Source organism: Rissa tridactyla, chromosome 11 (assembly GCF_028500815.1).
Source record: "Rissa tridactyla isolate bRisTri1 chromosome 11, bRisTri1.patW.cur.20221130, whole genome shotgun sequence".
Classification (NCBI taxonomy): Eukaryota; Metazoa; Chordata; class Aves; order Charadriiformes; family Laridae; genus Rissa; species Rissa tridactyla.
Window position 1 is genome coordinate 9,051,224 of NC_071476.1, and position 16,202 is coordinate 9,067,425.

The 16,202-nt window shown below is 51.0% G+C and overlaps 2 protein-coding genes across 4 annotated transcripts in view; both read left to right on the forward strand.

Moving 5' to 3' along the window:
• LOC128915974 (organic cation/carnitine transporter 2-like) overlaps positions 1-5,873 on the forward strand; it is a 31,993-nt gene extending 26,120 nt beyond the window's left edge. The window contains exon 10 of one of the 2 annotated variants that reach the window (XM_054217014.1): positions 610-5,873. In XM_054217014.1, coding sequence (XP_054072989.1) covers positions 610-697 — 88 coding nt within the window. In that variant the 3' untranslated portion in view covers positions 698-5,873. The remainder of the gene's footprint in view (positions 1-609) is intronic. The other variant, XM_054217015.1, reaches the window with a different exon arrangement.
• A 3,314-nt stretch (positions 5,874-9,187) lies between these two features.
• Positions 9,188-16,202, forward strand: part of LOC128915947 (uncharacterized) — a 44,577-nt gene continuing 37,562 nt past the window's right edge. For both annotated transcript variants that reach the window (XR_008468813.1, XR_008468817.1), the window contains exon 1: positions 9,188-9,419. The gene's annotated coding sequence lies outside the window, so the exon portion shown is untranslated. The remainder of the gene's footprint in view (positions 9,420-16,202) is intronic.

Consider the following 16,202-nt stretch of genomic DNA (forward strand, 5'->3'; position numbering starts at 1 on the left):
GTAAGTGTCGCCTTCTGATGTTAACACGCCTGTTCGCTGTTGTGAGGAGTGGACTGAGTTAGGTATTGTCAGACGGAGGGGCTGGTTTCGGTAGTGTGGTTAGTGCTCTGCTGAAGATATAAGAGCTTGGCTGGAATCCTGGTCCCTCTTCCCAAGTGTGTATGTCTGTACATCTCTCGGCTCCGAATTTATCATTTGACTCTGAGGACTGAATAGAAGTAGATATGAGGAATGCATTTGTAAAAGCGTCTTGCTTGGTAAATGCATAGGGACACTCTGTAGGTTATAATCTATCTTTCTAGGTTCTGAAAGTCATATAAGGCCAGGTGAAGGGCTGAACTCTTGCAATTTAGTTCAACTGGCCTAAAAGGGCATTGAGAGCGTTTGACCCTTTGCCGTGGCTCTGATTGAAGATGGCACATAACCACACACCTGGTGTAAGAAAGGGACGTGTCCACGGAAGCCATCGGGATATTCAAATTAGGAAGCTGTAATGTCAAGTAGGGCTCAGACGACCCAAGATGTTTTCTTTTTCCTCTGTTCTCTCATCTATTTTTTTAAGTTATTTTCTTTTTTCTTTCTTTTCTTTTTTTCTTTTTTTTGACCCAGATTAGAATACAGGCCTGCATCTAGTAGCACAAGGGATTCCAAGGAGGAAGAAGAAAATCCAGAGATTTTTAAAAGCACAGCTTTTTGATGGAACTCCTGTGTACTTCCTGGCGGACTGAAAGTTAAATGGACTTTTCTTCTAAAATTCGTTCTAGAAAGGGCTAGTGGCAACACTTTGTTTCCTGTAATTTTAACCTTATTTATTAATTTAAACACTGTGTTCTGTACATTCTCTTTTTATATGAAGATCAATACTGTATAGCCTTTAATGAGATTTTTCAGCTCCAGTTGTTTTAATGCAGTAACACGGAACAGTATCTGATCAATCCTTTGTAATTTTAAGTGAATATCAGTTCAGCTGAAAGATACTTGAAAATGAGTTCAAGGGCTGGCAGGGAGCCTGGATTTCTCAGTGAACCTTCTCCAGAGCTAATGGACATCAACAAGCAAAAATTGCCAGAAAAAGCTGCTAATTGGTTTTGATTCCTTGACTTCTGTCTCTGGGCAGGAAACTTATTTGTTAGAGCAAAGGTTATGAGAACGTGCCTCCCTGTGATCTTACTCAAATGACTTTGCACATGCTGAATTTGTTACCAAATTCAGCAGGATGCAAAGGAAGATTTTGAGAATTAATTCTGACTTGCTGTGTTTTAAGTCAACGTAGGGCTGTCTTGCACAAAGGATTTGTAGCACTGAAGTTTTGCTCGTAAAATTCACTTGATTCCAATGCTGGTTTTCAACTGTACCCATGTGGTGAAGCTGTTTACATCTGACCCTGCACTGTATTTATTTTAAATGATGCAAAAGGTTTCATCTGTGTGTGGAGGGAGCGGTGTTAATTTGGGGTTCTTCTCTTTCGATGTGTGGTGGAAGTTTTACGTCTGAATCATTTTAATGTCTTCAGTGCCATTTGAATGATGCAAACAATTCTCCGGTCTTTGTTCTGCGCTTTTCACACACGTGCACATATACAGACACACAATTAATGTATTTAGAGATAAATTTTTGTGTTAATCTATGCCAGTGCATTGACCTCATGGTGGAATGTCCTGAGAACAGAATTCAGAATACATTTCTGACCTCTGGCTCTCCATTCTCAAGTGCCAACTGTACGATCTCTGTGAGGTCTGTTATTTCACTTAACTCATATATCACTGAATTGTTTTCAAATTGCTTAAAAAAAATAATAATAATAATCTTGTTGACAATCTGCCAAGAAATTGTTCCTTGGGCTGTGGAAGCACCCTTGGCATTACCTGTGTTTCTTTAAATATATGCAGTATATGCCTACAGCAAGTCTCGCTTGTGCTATTCTGCTTATACTTTGACAGATGTGAGTGGCGAAAGATTTGTCTTGTGGCACCTGTTTGTGTTTTGTTCTATCTTGTAGAGACCTAATAAACAGAACCTAAACCTTTGTAGCCAAAGCTTAGGGGCCTTACTCTCTGCTGCGGCTTTTTCCGACAGTATTTAAATAGGTAGCGTCGGCTGATTCTAGTCTTTTGTTAAGCGATACCCCGGATTCTGGCCATGGGAACGGGCTGCAGTAGAGGGACTGATGTGCTGGTGTGTGCGCAGCTCCTCTTAAAAACTAGAAATTAAAAAAACCTGCATAGACTATAATGTTTTGTGTGGGTTTTGTGGTGTTTTGGGTTTTTTTTTAAACTCTTCCTACCAGTGTCTTGAGCTTTACGGTTTGCTCTGCTTTCCCTGCATTGTCTTACCTACTCGTTTAGTATTTTAATTTCTGGATGCAGCAGGAAGTTAGCCAGTGCTACCGGCTCAGAGAATGATACCCAGAAACATAGTTTTCTCATACCATCAGCTCTTCTAAGAAGAAAAATCCCAACGTTTGGGCAGGTTCGGTGTCACTCCTGTTTGATGGGTTGACGGGGCGTTGGCAGGCAGGTTTAAAATGCAGCATGTGATTTGAAGCCAGTGCAAAAAATGAGAATCTGGATTTTGCAAGCCTCGCTGCACATCTTATAACAGCCTTGACATGAGCAAATATGTGTCAGGAGAGTGCATGTAACAGCCAGTCTCCCCTGCCCAAAAGACATGATAGAATTTGTCAGGCTTATCACTTTTTTTTGAAATATTCATTTAGAATATGTTCTGAGACTTGTTGCAGACATTTTTCTGTGTAAACCTTATTTCTAGGAACTGGAACACTTAGAAGCAGCTTTTATTCTGTGTGTTGCAGAAGAATTATCTGATAACCGCAGGAATCTGAGACAAAACACATTTAACTGCAGCTTCCTTGTAATGCGTTTGCCAATGTAAACAACTGTGTCCCATAAGTCTCTTCCTGTAAACTGTTTCAGAAAATATCCTGAAATGTAAGATACGTGCTTGCCTGATACATGATCTAATATGGAAATTCCTGTCCTGAAGTGCAGAGTCCTATTAACGTCTGATTTAGCTGTAATTTCTTATCCACTGTTTTATCCAGGTATGTGCCTTGACAGTGAGACTTTTGTTCTTGAATGTTTAAATAGTCTAATATTTACTAAAGGTTTTTGTGGGGTTTTTGTTTTTTGTTTTTTTTTTTTGCTAATCCAGCCAAATTGGGGAACTTCCTGGTTATGATATACTGCAAAACATAATGGCAATCTTTTGTGTCAAAAAAATACATTTTTTTTTTTTGTCCTTGCTCATCTTTTTTTAAAAAACAAAAAGTATGAGTCAGAAATGTAGAATATATTTAATATAGCATCCTGAGTTATTTTGTATTTGCAAGTTTGTCTCTAAAACAAGGAGCTTGTTCTAGTGGGTAGGCAGAATCCAGCTAACAGGTATTTCCAAAAGAAATTGGGGGAATATTTTAATATGGGTAGGTGATGTGATCTGTGCAGATACGCTGTAGATAAAAGGACCTGATCCAGTTGTTGGCCCATCCTAGAGGTCGGGTTCGCAGCACGAAGCGTGGCTGCAGATAGACCTGCAGAACCAAGCACCGGCTTTGGGAGGTGCCTGCCGAGCGTCACATTTTCAGATGTGACCAGCTCCTAAATGACATATGGTTTCATTAATAGACATGTTTGTTTAATTAATTAATAGACATGCTTGGGGAAGAGTGGCTGGAAAGCTGCCCGGCGGAAAAGGAGCTGGGGATGTTGGTCGACAGACGGCTGAATACAAGCCAGCAGTGTGCCAAGGTGGCCACCAGCATCCCGGCCTGTGTCAGCAAAAGTGTGGCCAGCAGGACCAGGGCAGTGACCATCCCCCCTGTACTGGGCTCTGGGGAGGCCCCACCTCGAGTGCTGTGTCCAGGTTTGGGCCCCTCACAACAGGAAAGACCTTGAGGTGCTGGAGCGTGTCCAGAGAAGGGCGACGGAGCTGGTGAGGGGTCTGGGGCACCCTCAAGTCTTGTGAGGAGCGGCTGAGGGAGCTGGGGGTGTTCAGCCTGGAGAAAAGGAGGCCGAGGGGAGACCTTCTCGCTCTCTACAGCTCCCTGAAAGGAGGGTGTAGCCAGGGGGGTCGGTCTCTTCTCCCAAGGAACAGGCGATGGGACAAGAGGAAACGGCCTCAAGGTGCACCAGGGGAGGTTTAGGATGGATATTAGGAAAAATTCCTTCCCTGAAAGGGTTATCAAGCATTGGAACAGGCTGCCCAGGGATGGGGTTGAGGCACCATCCCTGGAGGTACTTAAAAGCTGGGGAGACGTGGTGCTGAGGGACATGGGTTAGTGGGGGTTTTTGTCAGTGTTAGGTTGATGGTTGGACTTGATGATCTGAAAGGTCCCTTCCAACCAGGACAATTCTGTGATTCTATGAAAAGCCCTGGCTTTCCCAGAGCACAGCAGAGCAGGTCCTTCACCACAAGCCAGCACGCTAGGCAAGACTGGTATTTAGGTGCATTAAAATACTGGTACTAAAAACTATCAACTCTTTAAAGAAGGGATAATCTGTATGTGAGGTGGGACTCAAGGCTCTCCCGTGCATCCCTCACTCACCATGAGGCCAAGAGAAGAATCTCCCACGTGGACCGTGACTCATTTCACAACACTCACACAACAGCTCTGCGGGGGTGGGTGAAACATGTCTCAAAAATGTAAGTTACATAGTGGTCTGTTTGCAGCGGAAGATCAGAGAGTCAGTGCCGGTCCTGCTGCACAGCAGCATAACACAGGGTGACATGCCAACATGGAATCGCAGAATCGCTTAGGTTGGAAAAGACCTTTACGATCAAATCCAACTGTTAACATTGCACTGCCAAGTCCACCACCAAACCACGTCCCTCAGCACCATGTCTGCCTTCCAGCTCTCAGACCGGCTCCTTTCGTCACCTTGGCCATGTTGCCTAATCCCGTGACTTCGGTTTCTTTGCTTGCCAGTGGAAATGCCGTTGACTCAAAAGGCAACATAATTTCTTGTGATATTCACGCTCCACAGTCAGTATTCGTTAGATTCTCTGTTTGACTCCCCTGGCGGTGAATGTAATGCTCATGTGAGCACCGTTTAGTATTTCATCTTTCAGAAACGGGAAACTTTGGATGATTTCTGATGCTATTTTTGTTAGGAGGTGTGAACCCCTCCTCCCCCGTTTCCAAGTTACCGTTTGGAAGAAGGACACGTGGGGAGGTGGTGCATTGCCCAGGGAATTGGACTGCAGTAAATCAAGCAAGGATTGGGTTTTGAATGCTTAATTATATTCTTTTAATTGCACAACCCCTTCATAGTTCTACAGAAAACTGCCTGTGGTGTGCTGCCGGTGAGAGGTTACTGAACATTGTCACTGTGCACCCAACTACATTGTAAAAATACTGGTTTGTTCAGAGGATTTTCATTTTGAGGTAGAAGGATGCTAACACTGTATTGCTGATCTGATGGAATTGGAGATTAACGTGGGTTCTACCCATCTCTGCTTTACAGCCGGCTCCGTTTTACAGCCTCACCCAGAGGGCTCTTCTTTTAACGCTCTCCAGGGGCACGTGGATGTGAGGAACCTGATGGGACTGTCTCTGCGGAGAAATTTGTGTTTCAGTATTTGTAGAATAGAACCTCAGTCTTGGCAGTTGTGAACGGTTTTCTCAAAGCATCAAATCGGCTCATGCACCGTAATGCCTTACTTACAAATGCCTTTGGGGGTACCTTAAACTAGTAACAGCCACAGCCTTGTATATCGAAAGATATAGAAGTTTCTTCTAAGAATGTAAATATTCCTAACCCTAACTGAATTGATTCTTACCCTAGTTTTTTTATAGAAAAATGCTTGTTATTTGTAAAATTCAGAATAAAATCATATCTGAATTACCTTTAAAATGAAGTATTCTAATTTTTTTATATCTTCGTGTTTTAAGGTTTTTTTTTTTTATAACAGAGCTGCTTTGTATTTTATGAACTTGTAGGCTTTACCTTGATTAATTTTGTGTTATATATAATGACTTTTTTTCATTTTTTTTTTTTTTTAAATACTTGTTCCAAGCTTGGTCTTCCTGACTTGAGCGCTGCCTGTGGCTGCTGCCCGTGAACGAGGTGACGGGGAGGTGGGTGCTGGAGCCGCAGCGGGGACACTGGCTTCCCCTCCTCCCTGCGGAGACTGATCTGCCGAAAGGTCTTCGTGTGGGTCCTGTTCTCCTGGAGCATTTTCCAAATGTCAGCAAGGCAGTGAACCAGTAATTCAACATTTATTTAGAAATGGCAGGTTGTTGAAAAATTGTAAGGAGTTTCTCTGAGGTGCTACTTAAGTGTTTGGCGTAAAACTGTACGGGAGTCTTCATTTGGCCCGAGACAAGGAGCCGCGCAAACATAGCCCCTAGATTCAGTCTCTGGGGTTTTTTGGGTGTTCCCCAACACGTGCTGTGTTCAGCTGTGTGCTTCTAGGTAAGCAGAAGTACCGCTGGCAAGGCCGGCTGAGTTTGATGTACCAGGAGGTTTAACAATTTTGGGACTCTGCCTGCTTTTTCTTACTCAGTCGTTAGCGTTTGGCCCATCTTGTACGTGGGACACGTGGGTCTGGTTTATCTGTAAAAATCTTTGCTCATCTTGTGAAAGAAATAGCTCCTCTGAGTTCGGACCAACCTCTACAAACTATCTTTGGGTCATTTCTTCCTTTTAAAGAAATTCAGTAAAACGGTGAGGCAGTGTGAAAGTGAGATGATGGGGCAGCAGGAATTTGCTTAAGATGTTTACAGACCTAAATACGTGGCTGTCTACAAATAAACCCCTGCTGGCCGTAAATTGCTCGTTTTAATCCTTCAAGGAGGGGTGGAGATGAGGCCAGCAGAAGGGGAGAAGAAGCCTTTATCCAGTGGGAGGGCCCCTGCAGAGCTGGTTCCCAGTTGGCTTTCAAGAAACCCCCCCTTGTCTGGAAGGACCCCCGAGGCTGGGGGTGAGGGCGGGCATCCCCCTCTCTGACGGGCACAGGGGTGACATTCCCCCCCGCGACAATATGTGAAAGCTTGGTTGTGGGCTGGTTTATTTTTGGTTTTGTTTTCTTTAAAACAAATGAAGCGGTGCAGAAATCCTGGGGCGTGGTGAGAAACGCATGTCTTTGAGACAAACCTCCTACGCCGTAGAAGGGATCTGGCTTTTATTTCAGAGGGGGCACGAGCATCTCCGTACGATGAGATGCGTGTTCATGGCCCTGTGTCTCTCCCATGGTAGGAAGACACTGTCCTGAGAACCGGCAATAGCGGAGGGAATAGGGTGCTTTACCCTTGAATATTTGGAGAAGTCTAGAACCGTGACTCAAGTAAAGCAGGACTACAAGTTTTTTGAGGATTTTATGAATACATCATAAAATACACTTTCTGCATCCAGCAATCTAAACGATTGCTCCCAAGATCTCTATTTTCCCCTTCAATTCTGTCAAGGATATAGGTTAAAACAGCCTTGTAGAGATGCAGAGACCTGAGCTGTGCACCAGGTGTCACCAGGAGATCTTTTGGCAGCCAGGAACAGATCTTGGGTCTGGGTCTGAACCTTTCCAAGGCACAAGGGCCAGGACCAAACCCAGCCCCGAGGCGGCATCTCCCGGTATTGCCAAGGCAAGTAGCAGCCTGGGCGAGTGGTTCCCATGAACCACATTTCAAATATGATTCAGATAACTGAAGTTTTGCAGGAAGCCTCCCCAGCAGCTAGAATTTGGGGTAGCAAGTCACCTTTGCAGCAGTGCCTGGGATTCCCAGGTCACTTAAGCATTTCTTGGAATGCTGTGCAGTCCATGGGATGCTGGATCAGGACTGGGGGCTCCAGAGCTGGTTCCTTGGGAAGTTCTTATTTCCCACAGCTCAGTTTTTCCACCTGCAAAATAATCATAGAATTGCATAGGCTGGAAGGGACCTTTCAGATACCGAGTCCAACCATCAACCTAACTCCGACAAAAACCATCACTAAGCGGTATCTCTAAGCATCACATCTACCCGGCAGGGATGGTGCCTCAACCCCTTCCCTGGGCAGCCTGTTCCAATGCTTGACAACCCTTTCGGTGTAAAAATTTTTCCTAATATCCATCCTAAACCTCCCCTCTTGTCCTGTCGCCTGTTCCTTGGGAGAAGAGACCAACCCTCCCGGTTACCCCCTCCTTTCAGAGAGTTGTAGAGAGCGAGAAGGTCTCCCCTCGGCGTCCTTTTCTCCAGGCTGAACACCCCCAGCTCCCTCAGCCGCTCCTCACAGGACTTGTGCTCCAGACCCCTCACCAGCTCTGTTGCCCTGCAGTTGTACCTGCTGCTAGCTCCTCTAGTAGCTTCACTTTGAGGCAAGGTAAATAATAAGAGCAATGAGCAGGAAATTACCCAAGAAAACCAGGCAACTGATTAAATTCCTGAAGAAAATAGCTATATATCATGCAGTCAATAAGTGCGCGTTCCCTGTAGCAGCAGGTTCCCTCCTGGAGCTGCAGCTGTGCAGGAGGGCTAAAGCCGAGCAGCTGATGAGGTGCGTGGTTATTGCTAATTGCTGGTGAGAGCCCCAGCTCTTCTTCCCATGGCCGTGTTGCTGGGGGGAAGCTCTTTCTCTATTGACTCCCTGCTGGAATTGAGGCTTCTCGAGGCGTTTTAATTGCGACCACCTGGAGCGTTTTTTGACCCTGGGGTGAACCAACTTAATTTCCTTTTGACTTATTTTTTAATTGTCCTCAGCCATCAGAAATCTTGTGGCTCTGAGAGCTTTTTCCAAGCTACCAGTGTCCATACAGCTCCTGCTTATGATTGCAGAGAGGGGCTGGTCAGAAGGAGCTCTCTTTTGGTACGGGACTGCTTTCCCTTGAAGGAAGTCACCTCTACTTCAAGCCCCACGTGGGAAATCACCTGGTGGGGGCCAGCTCTGTCACACCTGCGGGGACTCTGGGCTCTTTGGTGGAGAGCTAACGTCCCTCTTTGCCCGCTGTGCTGCGAGTCACGGGAATCATCGCATTTAGGCAGCTCGGGAAGAAATAAATTCGTGTAATATGTGAGCGAGGAGTCGCTTTACCCACCGACCTTGGGTACCCCTGGCCCCGGCTCAGGTTCCTCATCCCCCCGGGCTCCCCCAGCCCAGCCCCTGGGGGTGTGAGAGCCGAGCGCCCCCCCCGACCCGCCTCAAGCCCCTTCCCGGGGGCGGCCGGCAGCCGGGGCCGCCCCTTCTTTGCAGGGAAAGGGAAAGCGAAAGCGAAGCGCGGTGTCGCTGCGGAGCGGGGCCGGGGGCGGCGGGCGTTCGGCCGGCACCGCATCCCCCCCGGGGCATCACCCCGGGAGCATCCCCGGCCGGAGCAACCCCTCCGGAGCACCCCGCCTGGAGCATCCCTGGCCGGAGCATCCCCCCCGGGGTACCCACCCCGGAGCATCCTCCCCCGCCGGAGCATCCCCGCTCGCCCCGCGGCAGCTGGAGGTAAGCGCCTGCTCTCGCCGGTCCCCGGGCATCCTCCGCGGGCTCCAGGGAGGGGGGAGCCGGGGGCGGGGGGTGGGGAATGGAGGGTCGGGATGCTCCGGGAAGGGGCTGCGTGCGGCGGGGGAGCGGGGCTGAGCCCGGCGGGAGGCAGCGCATGTGGATGTACAGGTACCTCCGCGCAGGGGCTGGGTGCCGGGGCGGGGGAGGGTTCGCTGCCGGGGATGGAGGGGAGCTGCTGCCTCCGGTTCCCTTCTTGGCTCCTCGGTGCTCTTCTCTGCTGTGGGCAGGTGCGAATTTGGGTGAAATAATTGCGTATTTGGCAAATAAGACAGTGATAAAGCTTCCCCCGTCCCCGCCGCCTCCGTCCGTCTGCTCCCGGTGGTCCCCCTGCACCCCAAGGGCCGGATTGTCCGGCTGCTGGGAGCTCCTGCTGGAGCTGGCACTTCTGAAAGGCTGACTTTTCAATTATAATTTGGGAATTTTCTTTGGTGCGTGTGCTCTCAGAGACGGCAGGTTCCCACAGGCTGTTGAGGAGCCGGGCACTGCTGCCCCTCACTCCGGTGGTTCGGTCTATCCCACGGCAAGTTCCTGTTTTCGAGTTCCCAGTTGCTTAGAACTCTGATAACTGTGGTTGCTTGAGCTGAAAATGTTCTGTCCTGGATGTCCGCCTCAGCTTGGCTTTCATTTTTGTGGTTATTTATTTTATTCCAAGGCTTGACCTTTGTCTCTCAGCTGGCCGTAGTTCTGGTGACCTTTCCTTGGAGCAGCGCTGCCCGCCCAGCAGCTCCCAGTAGGGAATTTGCATTTGGGAAGAGAGAACGGATTTTGTGAAGATCTGTTGCCTAAATATAAGCTGATTTAAAGACATCATAATAAAACAAAAGCTTAATTTCCATCTGTTCTATGTCAGGTCAAGTTTATTAATTGTAGCTGTGGCACACACAGCTGCTGGTGGTGCCACAGCAGGAAGAATAGGTCAAGGTCAGGAACCTGAAAAGGATGAAAAATAGACGTGGATTTAGAGGAGAGCAGTGGAACTGTGTGATCTGGGGGCTGGGACAAGGGGGTGAGGCTGGGGCTGGACAAGACTGGACCAAGAGCTGCTGAGGATGGAGACCCCTGGGGACAGGGTCCCCGTGCAGGCAGCCGCTGCGGGAGCCGAGCGCCCCGGGCTTCACCCTTTCCTTTGGCAGACGAAATCCAGTCTGTTCCTCCAGCAGCAGCTGTGATCTCTGCCTGCTCTCCCCTTGAGAACAGAGCCCTCAGCACCTCCTCAGCTGCGCGCAGGACCTGCCTTTCCCCCCACCCAGCTGTAGCTTAATGAAGAGCAAGTAGCATCCTTCTGCTGCCCCGGCAAAGGGCGGTGGGGGCAAGCAGAAATGGGGAGAAAATCCCATTCCCGTGTTTGGAGAGGCAGTCTGTGTTCAGCCACCATTCCCACCGCTGGCTGTCACCGTGTGCTCACAGGGGCTTATTTTTAAACCGAGTGCGTGTGCTGACCTCAGGTACGTGCTTGGCCCCAGGTACCGTGCTGGCACTGACACAGCCACAGCGGGGTCACGGGCACGCTCCAGGCAGTGGCAGAGTTAAGGTTGCTCTGACATCCCTGTCCCTGGCATGTCTGTGATGCCCAGGAGGGGGGATGGAGGGAGCTGCAGCTGGAGGCGGCGTATGTCTCCCGAGCCTGACCCGCTGTCCCAGCGTGATTGGTGGTGACAGTGCAGCAGGAGCAGCAGCCGGGGAGATGCTCTTTGGAAGTGCCGAGTTCTCGGAGCAGCCACGGAGCTGAGAGCGAGCTGAGCTTTGTGTATGTAAAGTGCCTGTCAATGTCATGTGAAAATTATGTGGTTTAGGTCAGTCACTAAAATGGCAGCGTTATTGTCACTGCTCTGTCTCGGCATAAGAAATGAGACCGTGAGGCCAAGCCCTGGCATCACGCAATGAATATTCTGGCAATGGGCACCTCGGTGGAGCTGGTGAGACGATGCGATCTGTCCTCAGATCAGGGTTTTACCAGCACGTAGAGAATGCCGGGCTCCAGCAGCGTGGAGAAACAGTGTACAGCAAGTGAGCACCGTTCATCTGCACCGTTCATCTGTGGCAGGGAATGGCTGAGCGACAGCAGAGACACGTTTGTGTTCCTGAGTGTCTTGTAACGATGCGAGTTGGGGGATTTCAGTGTTCGGAGTCTGAGTTTGTGATGTTGTGGTGGTGTTTCTCCATCGAGACATTGCTCCCAGAGCACTCAAGATTCTGTACCTAAGGATACAAATTCATCGCTGGTAAAACTGTACGAGCTTTGACAGAGCTAAAGTTTGGATGAATTTGGCCCGCACGCTCTTGTTCAGCTTATCGGGTCTTGATTATTGGCACCAGTGCATGGTACTGGGACCTGAGGGCTCTGCGCTGGGATCGGGGGGCGGTGGCGGATGTCTGAATCTCCAGTTCTGGCAGGGAACATCCTTCTTCCACTTCTCCCCCAGGAATCAGCCCAGCTTCACCGTCTTTCTTACCTATATCGTGTTTATAACAGCAATATTATCAGAGCTTTTAAAACTGCGCGGGGGATGCGGGGCTGGGGGTGGTGGGTGCAGTGGCGGGGGCGCCGGGGGCGGTGTTAGTCCCTGTTCCAGCCATGGTGAAAGCAGCTGGTGGTGCCAGCGCCCTTGGCACCCATGCCCTTTCTTATCTTCTGCTTTCCGTTTCGCAAACAAGCCGCAGACCAGACGGCTTTTTCGATTAACTTGCTGCTACAAAGCAAACGCTGCTCAGCGCTTGTGCCCATACACACACAGACCAAGAGGCTCTAATTTCCACTTTTTGCATGAAGGTGTAGATTTTAGATGTAATAATCTGACTGGCTTACTACGAAAAGCCTTCCTTCAAAGCAGAAATGTTTATTCCCAAACCCTAGCTGCTCGCACACCAGCATGGCCACCGTGCTCAGAGCAAGGTCCATCCTGGCTGGCAGCCTGCCAGGCTTCCCAGGACACCTCTAACACCGGTCCCCCGCAGCTAGCGGACTTCCTGGGGACTTCTGGTCTCCCCGTGCAGCGTGGGGGTTCAGAGGGGTGCTCCCGAGGATGGTCCTCGCTCTCAGCTGCACCGCAGGGATTGTGTCTTTGCAGCAGAAGGATGAGGAGAAAGCCGTGAGGCTTGCCAAGTGTGCGGAGCCCTGCTCTGCGGAGCGGGAATGTGCTGGTGGGAGGGATTGGGTTTCGTTTGCAGAGGGCCCACCAGCCCTGAGCAGAAGGAGCAGGAATTGTGCAGGGGCAGTGTCCCCCATGGCAGAGCCGGGGCAGGACGGGGCAAGGCTGGTGGGCAGCAGCCTGATGCCACATTCCCCAAAGCCTCGGGGAGCCCAGGAGATGCTGAGACCTCATGATCCCAATGCCTGGAAAAAGGGAGAACCCAGCACCATCCCCTGCGGCTCCCTGGGAGCTCCCAGCCACTGTCCCCTCCCTGAGCAGCCAGCCGGAGGGATGCTGGAGGTGTCCTGATGATGGTTCCCTGCCTCTGGAGCGATGCATCTCCACAGGTGGCTGAAGATGTGCCGGCTCCCTCTGCGCTGTCACCGCGCAGCCCTCTGTCCTGCCCTGATCGGACCCAGCTAGGTCTCAGTGGTCCAGAAAGCTTCAAGAAGGACCTTCGCATGAGTTGCCAAAGCTGTTGTCCCTCCGTAGCGTGTTCCCTCCTGGTGCAGCTCTCCACCTCCTCACCTCGACTGCTCCCACGTCCGCTTTCAGCTCCAGCCGCGTGTGTTACACTCCGCTGAGTCTCTACTGACTCTAAACCCAGCCTAAAGCAGCTTGTGTAGACGGAGACATCCATGTTGAGCCAGTCATGTCCCAAACTAAGTGACCAAAGGCAGCGGGTGGTCACAGCTCTGCTCTTGGATGCATGGGGTGGGTTTCGCTGCATTCTCGGCTCTGGCTGGAAGAGGGAAGGTTTCCTGCAAAAGACAGGGGTGGAGGGATTGGTGCGGGTAGTGAGCTCTCTGCTGGGGCTTTTGGCCATTCCTTGGCACCTTCTGCAGGAACCGCTGCTGGGGTGGGGAGTTCCTGGTGGGGGCGATGCATGGGGTGGGGGGTCAGGGACTTTGCTTCCCCCCAGTGCCGCGTCCAATGCTCCCACTGCGGGTAAATGCGTTTCTTCAGGTTAATTATCTTCTGGGCTGGGACTTCTTAGGGAAACGGGTGTGAGGTGAGGCTGGAAGGAGAGGAGGACGCCGGAGGGACGTCCCGGCTGCGTGGGTGTGAGCTGCGTGTTCCTCTGGGGACTGCAGAGGGCAGTGGCACCCACGAGAAGCACGGGTGGCCCTGGGTGCCGGCTGGAGGAGCTGCCCCGCGGCAGGTCCTGGCAGGCAGGGTGGGAGCCCTGGGGTGGTCCTGGGCAGCAGTGCGGGTCCCTGCATCGCTCGCTGGGCTCCATCTTTCTGCTGGGATCACCTTCCCCTGCAGCGTCTCTGCAAGTTACTGCACATCCTGGGGTTTGCCGGTGGCTGCCAGGGGCTGCCCTGGTGTCCTGGCCTCTGGGCTGCCATCCCTCCCGGCCAGGGCAGTGGAGAACATCCACTCAAGACACGAGTTTCCACCTCCGTGATGCTTCTCTTACGCTGCCCCGATGGCAAACACGGTCATCTGTCCGCAGGAATGAGAAACAGCTGCAGTCGAGATCAGCAAAGCTCAAAAAGCGATGTGAACCAAGTGCAGCGCGCCCTTCCCTCCTGCCTTCTCTCTCCTTCCCCCGGTGGCGTGATTACCGGAGCCAGCTCCCATGGGAAGGAGTCTCCGAGTGCCTGGAGCGAGGTGTGGGTTAAAACAGCTGCAGAGCAGACACAGAGCCCGTTTTCCCCAGAGATGAGGGGCCTGGCAGTCTCAGGCTCTCTTTGCGGGTGCTGATGGCTCATGCAGAAATACCGAGGGCAGCAGCAGCTATCGTCTGCCTGGGCAGGGTGTGAGGGGGGCACAAGCATGTGGGTGAGGAGGCAGAGAGACTGGAAGATGCTCAAAGGGCAACCAAGGAGCGCCCGTGGTCATGCAGTCCATGTGGTCTCAGACCTTGGAGACACCCACCGTCGTCTGATTCTTCAGAGTAGCCTCCACATCTGCATCTGAAGGAAGGGTTTGAAGGAGGAGGTCAGTGAGGAGACCCCGACACTTGTTGCCTTTGGGGGACTTGGACACACTGAAGAGCCTCCAGATCTGAGGGGTCCTGGGAGAAGATCAGCAGCTCTGACAGGTCTTAGAGGAAGATCTCGGGATGAGGGCAGAGAGCTGCTGGTCCTGTCAGAGCTGTCAGGAAGAAATGAATGTACTGACTTCAGTTTTACCTGTTTGTGATCAAAATCCTGTGACAGAGCTTTGCCTCGAGCACTTGGAAGAGCCTGTGGTTTACTGCCCGTCTTTTTGCCCTTCTCTGCACTTGATTTTCCTCATCTTCTTTTCTCTTGCCTGCTGGGAGCGCAGCTTGTAGTCATCACTGTTCCTCAGCAGAACATTTCTCTGTTCTAATTTAATCCCAGTAATTGCTGTACACAGTAGTCACGCTGTCTGGCCGGCGCGAGGGAGTCTCTGCTGTCCTCCCTCAGCCCCTGCCAAGCGTGTGCCCACAATGGCCTTCTCGCCCTTGGGGCCTCCAGCTGCCAGCCCCAGTTTGGAAAGTCTGGGCATGGTTTCATTTTGTTTCAGCCCATTTTTTCCCTCTGGAAGCCAAAGTCAGGTTCCAGCACTGGCTTTAAGCTGCGGCGTGGGAGCCACATCTCCTTGTTGTCCTGGGACCCTTGCACGGAAACCCTTGGCTTCACCCCCACGTTGAGCTCATCTCCAGGGCTGGAGGTCAAGTTGAGGTCTACGGCATGACAGTAGAGAGCTTTTACATCGGCTGCAGCATGGCTGGAGAGAAAGGTGTAGAAAGGCACGGCAAACACAACTGGGTTTGGATCTGGGACCCATAACGCATGCCGGGCAGCTCTGCAGGGCTCCTTTTCCCTCGTAGGCCAGGAGGTCTGCGGTCGCCCTTTCAGCATCTCGGGAGTTTCGGTCTCCTGCCTCGTGTTTGTCACAGCTTGTTCTCGAGCTGACACCCATCCCACCCCTTCCTGTCTCATTGCGAGCTGCTGTGGGGGAAGGCGAGCTGCTGTGGCAGCCACGCTTATCGCTTCGCAGCAGCCATGGACATCTGCCAAACACAGCCCCATGCTGGAGCCAGCGCAGCTACAATAGCTTAAAAAAAAAAAAAAGCAAATACAGTAATTTTTTTTTAAAAATGCTCCAGGCTTTTCAATATAGCTGCTACAGAGCGTTGCAGGGGAATCACTGGATGCTGAATGTAGGCAGAGCTCTGGAGACGGGAGGAGACCTGGAAGGGAGTTTAGCCACCCGCATCCTGGGCTGCATCAGAAGAATTGTGATCAGTGGGTTGAGGGAGGGGATTCTACCCTTCTGCTCCACTCTTGTGAGACCGCACCTGGAGTACTACGTGCAGCTTTGGCATCCTCAGCACAGGAAGGACACGGAGCTGTTGGAGCGGGGCCAGAGGAGGCCCCGGAGATGCTGGGAGGGCTGGAGCCCCTCTGCTGTGAGGACAGGCTGAGAGAGCTGGGGGGGTTCAGCCTGGAGAAGAGAAGGCTCCGGGGAGACCTTGGAGCCCCTTCCAGTCCCTCAAGGGGCTCCAGGAGAGCTGGGGAGGGACTCTGGATCAGGGAGGGGAGCCATAGGAGGAGGGGGAACAGTTTGACACTGAAAGAGGGGAGATTTAGATGAGATCTCAGGAAGAAATTCT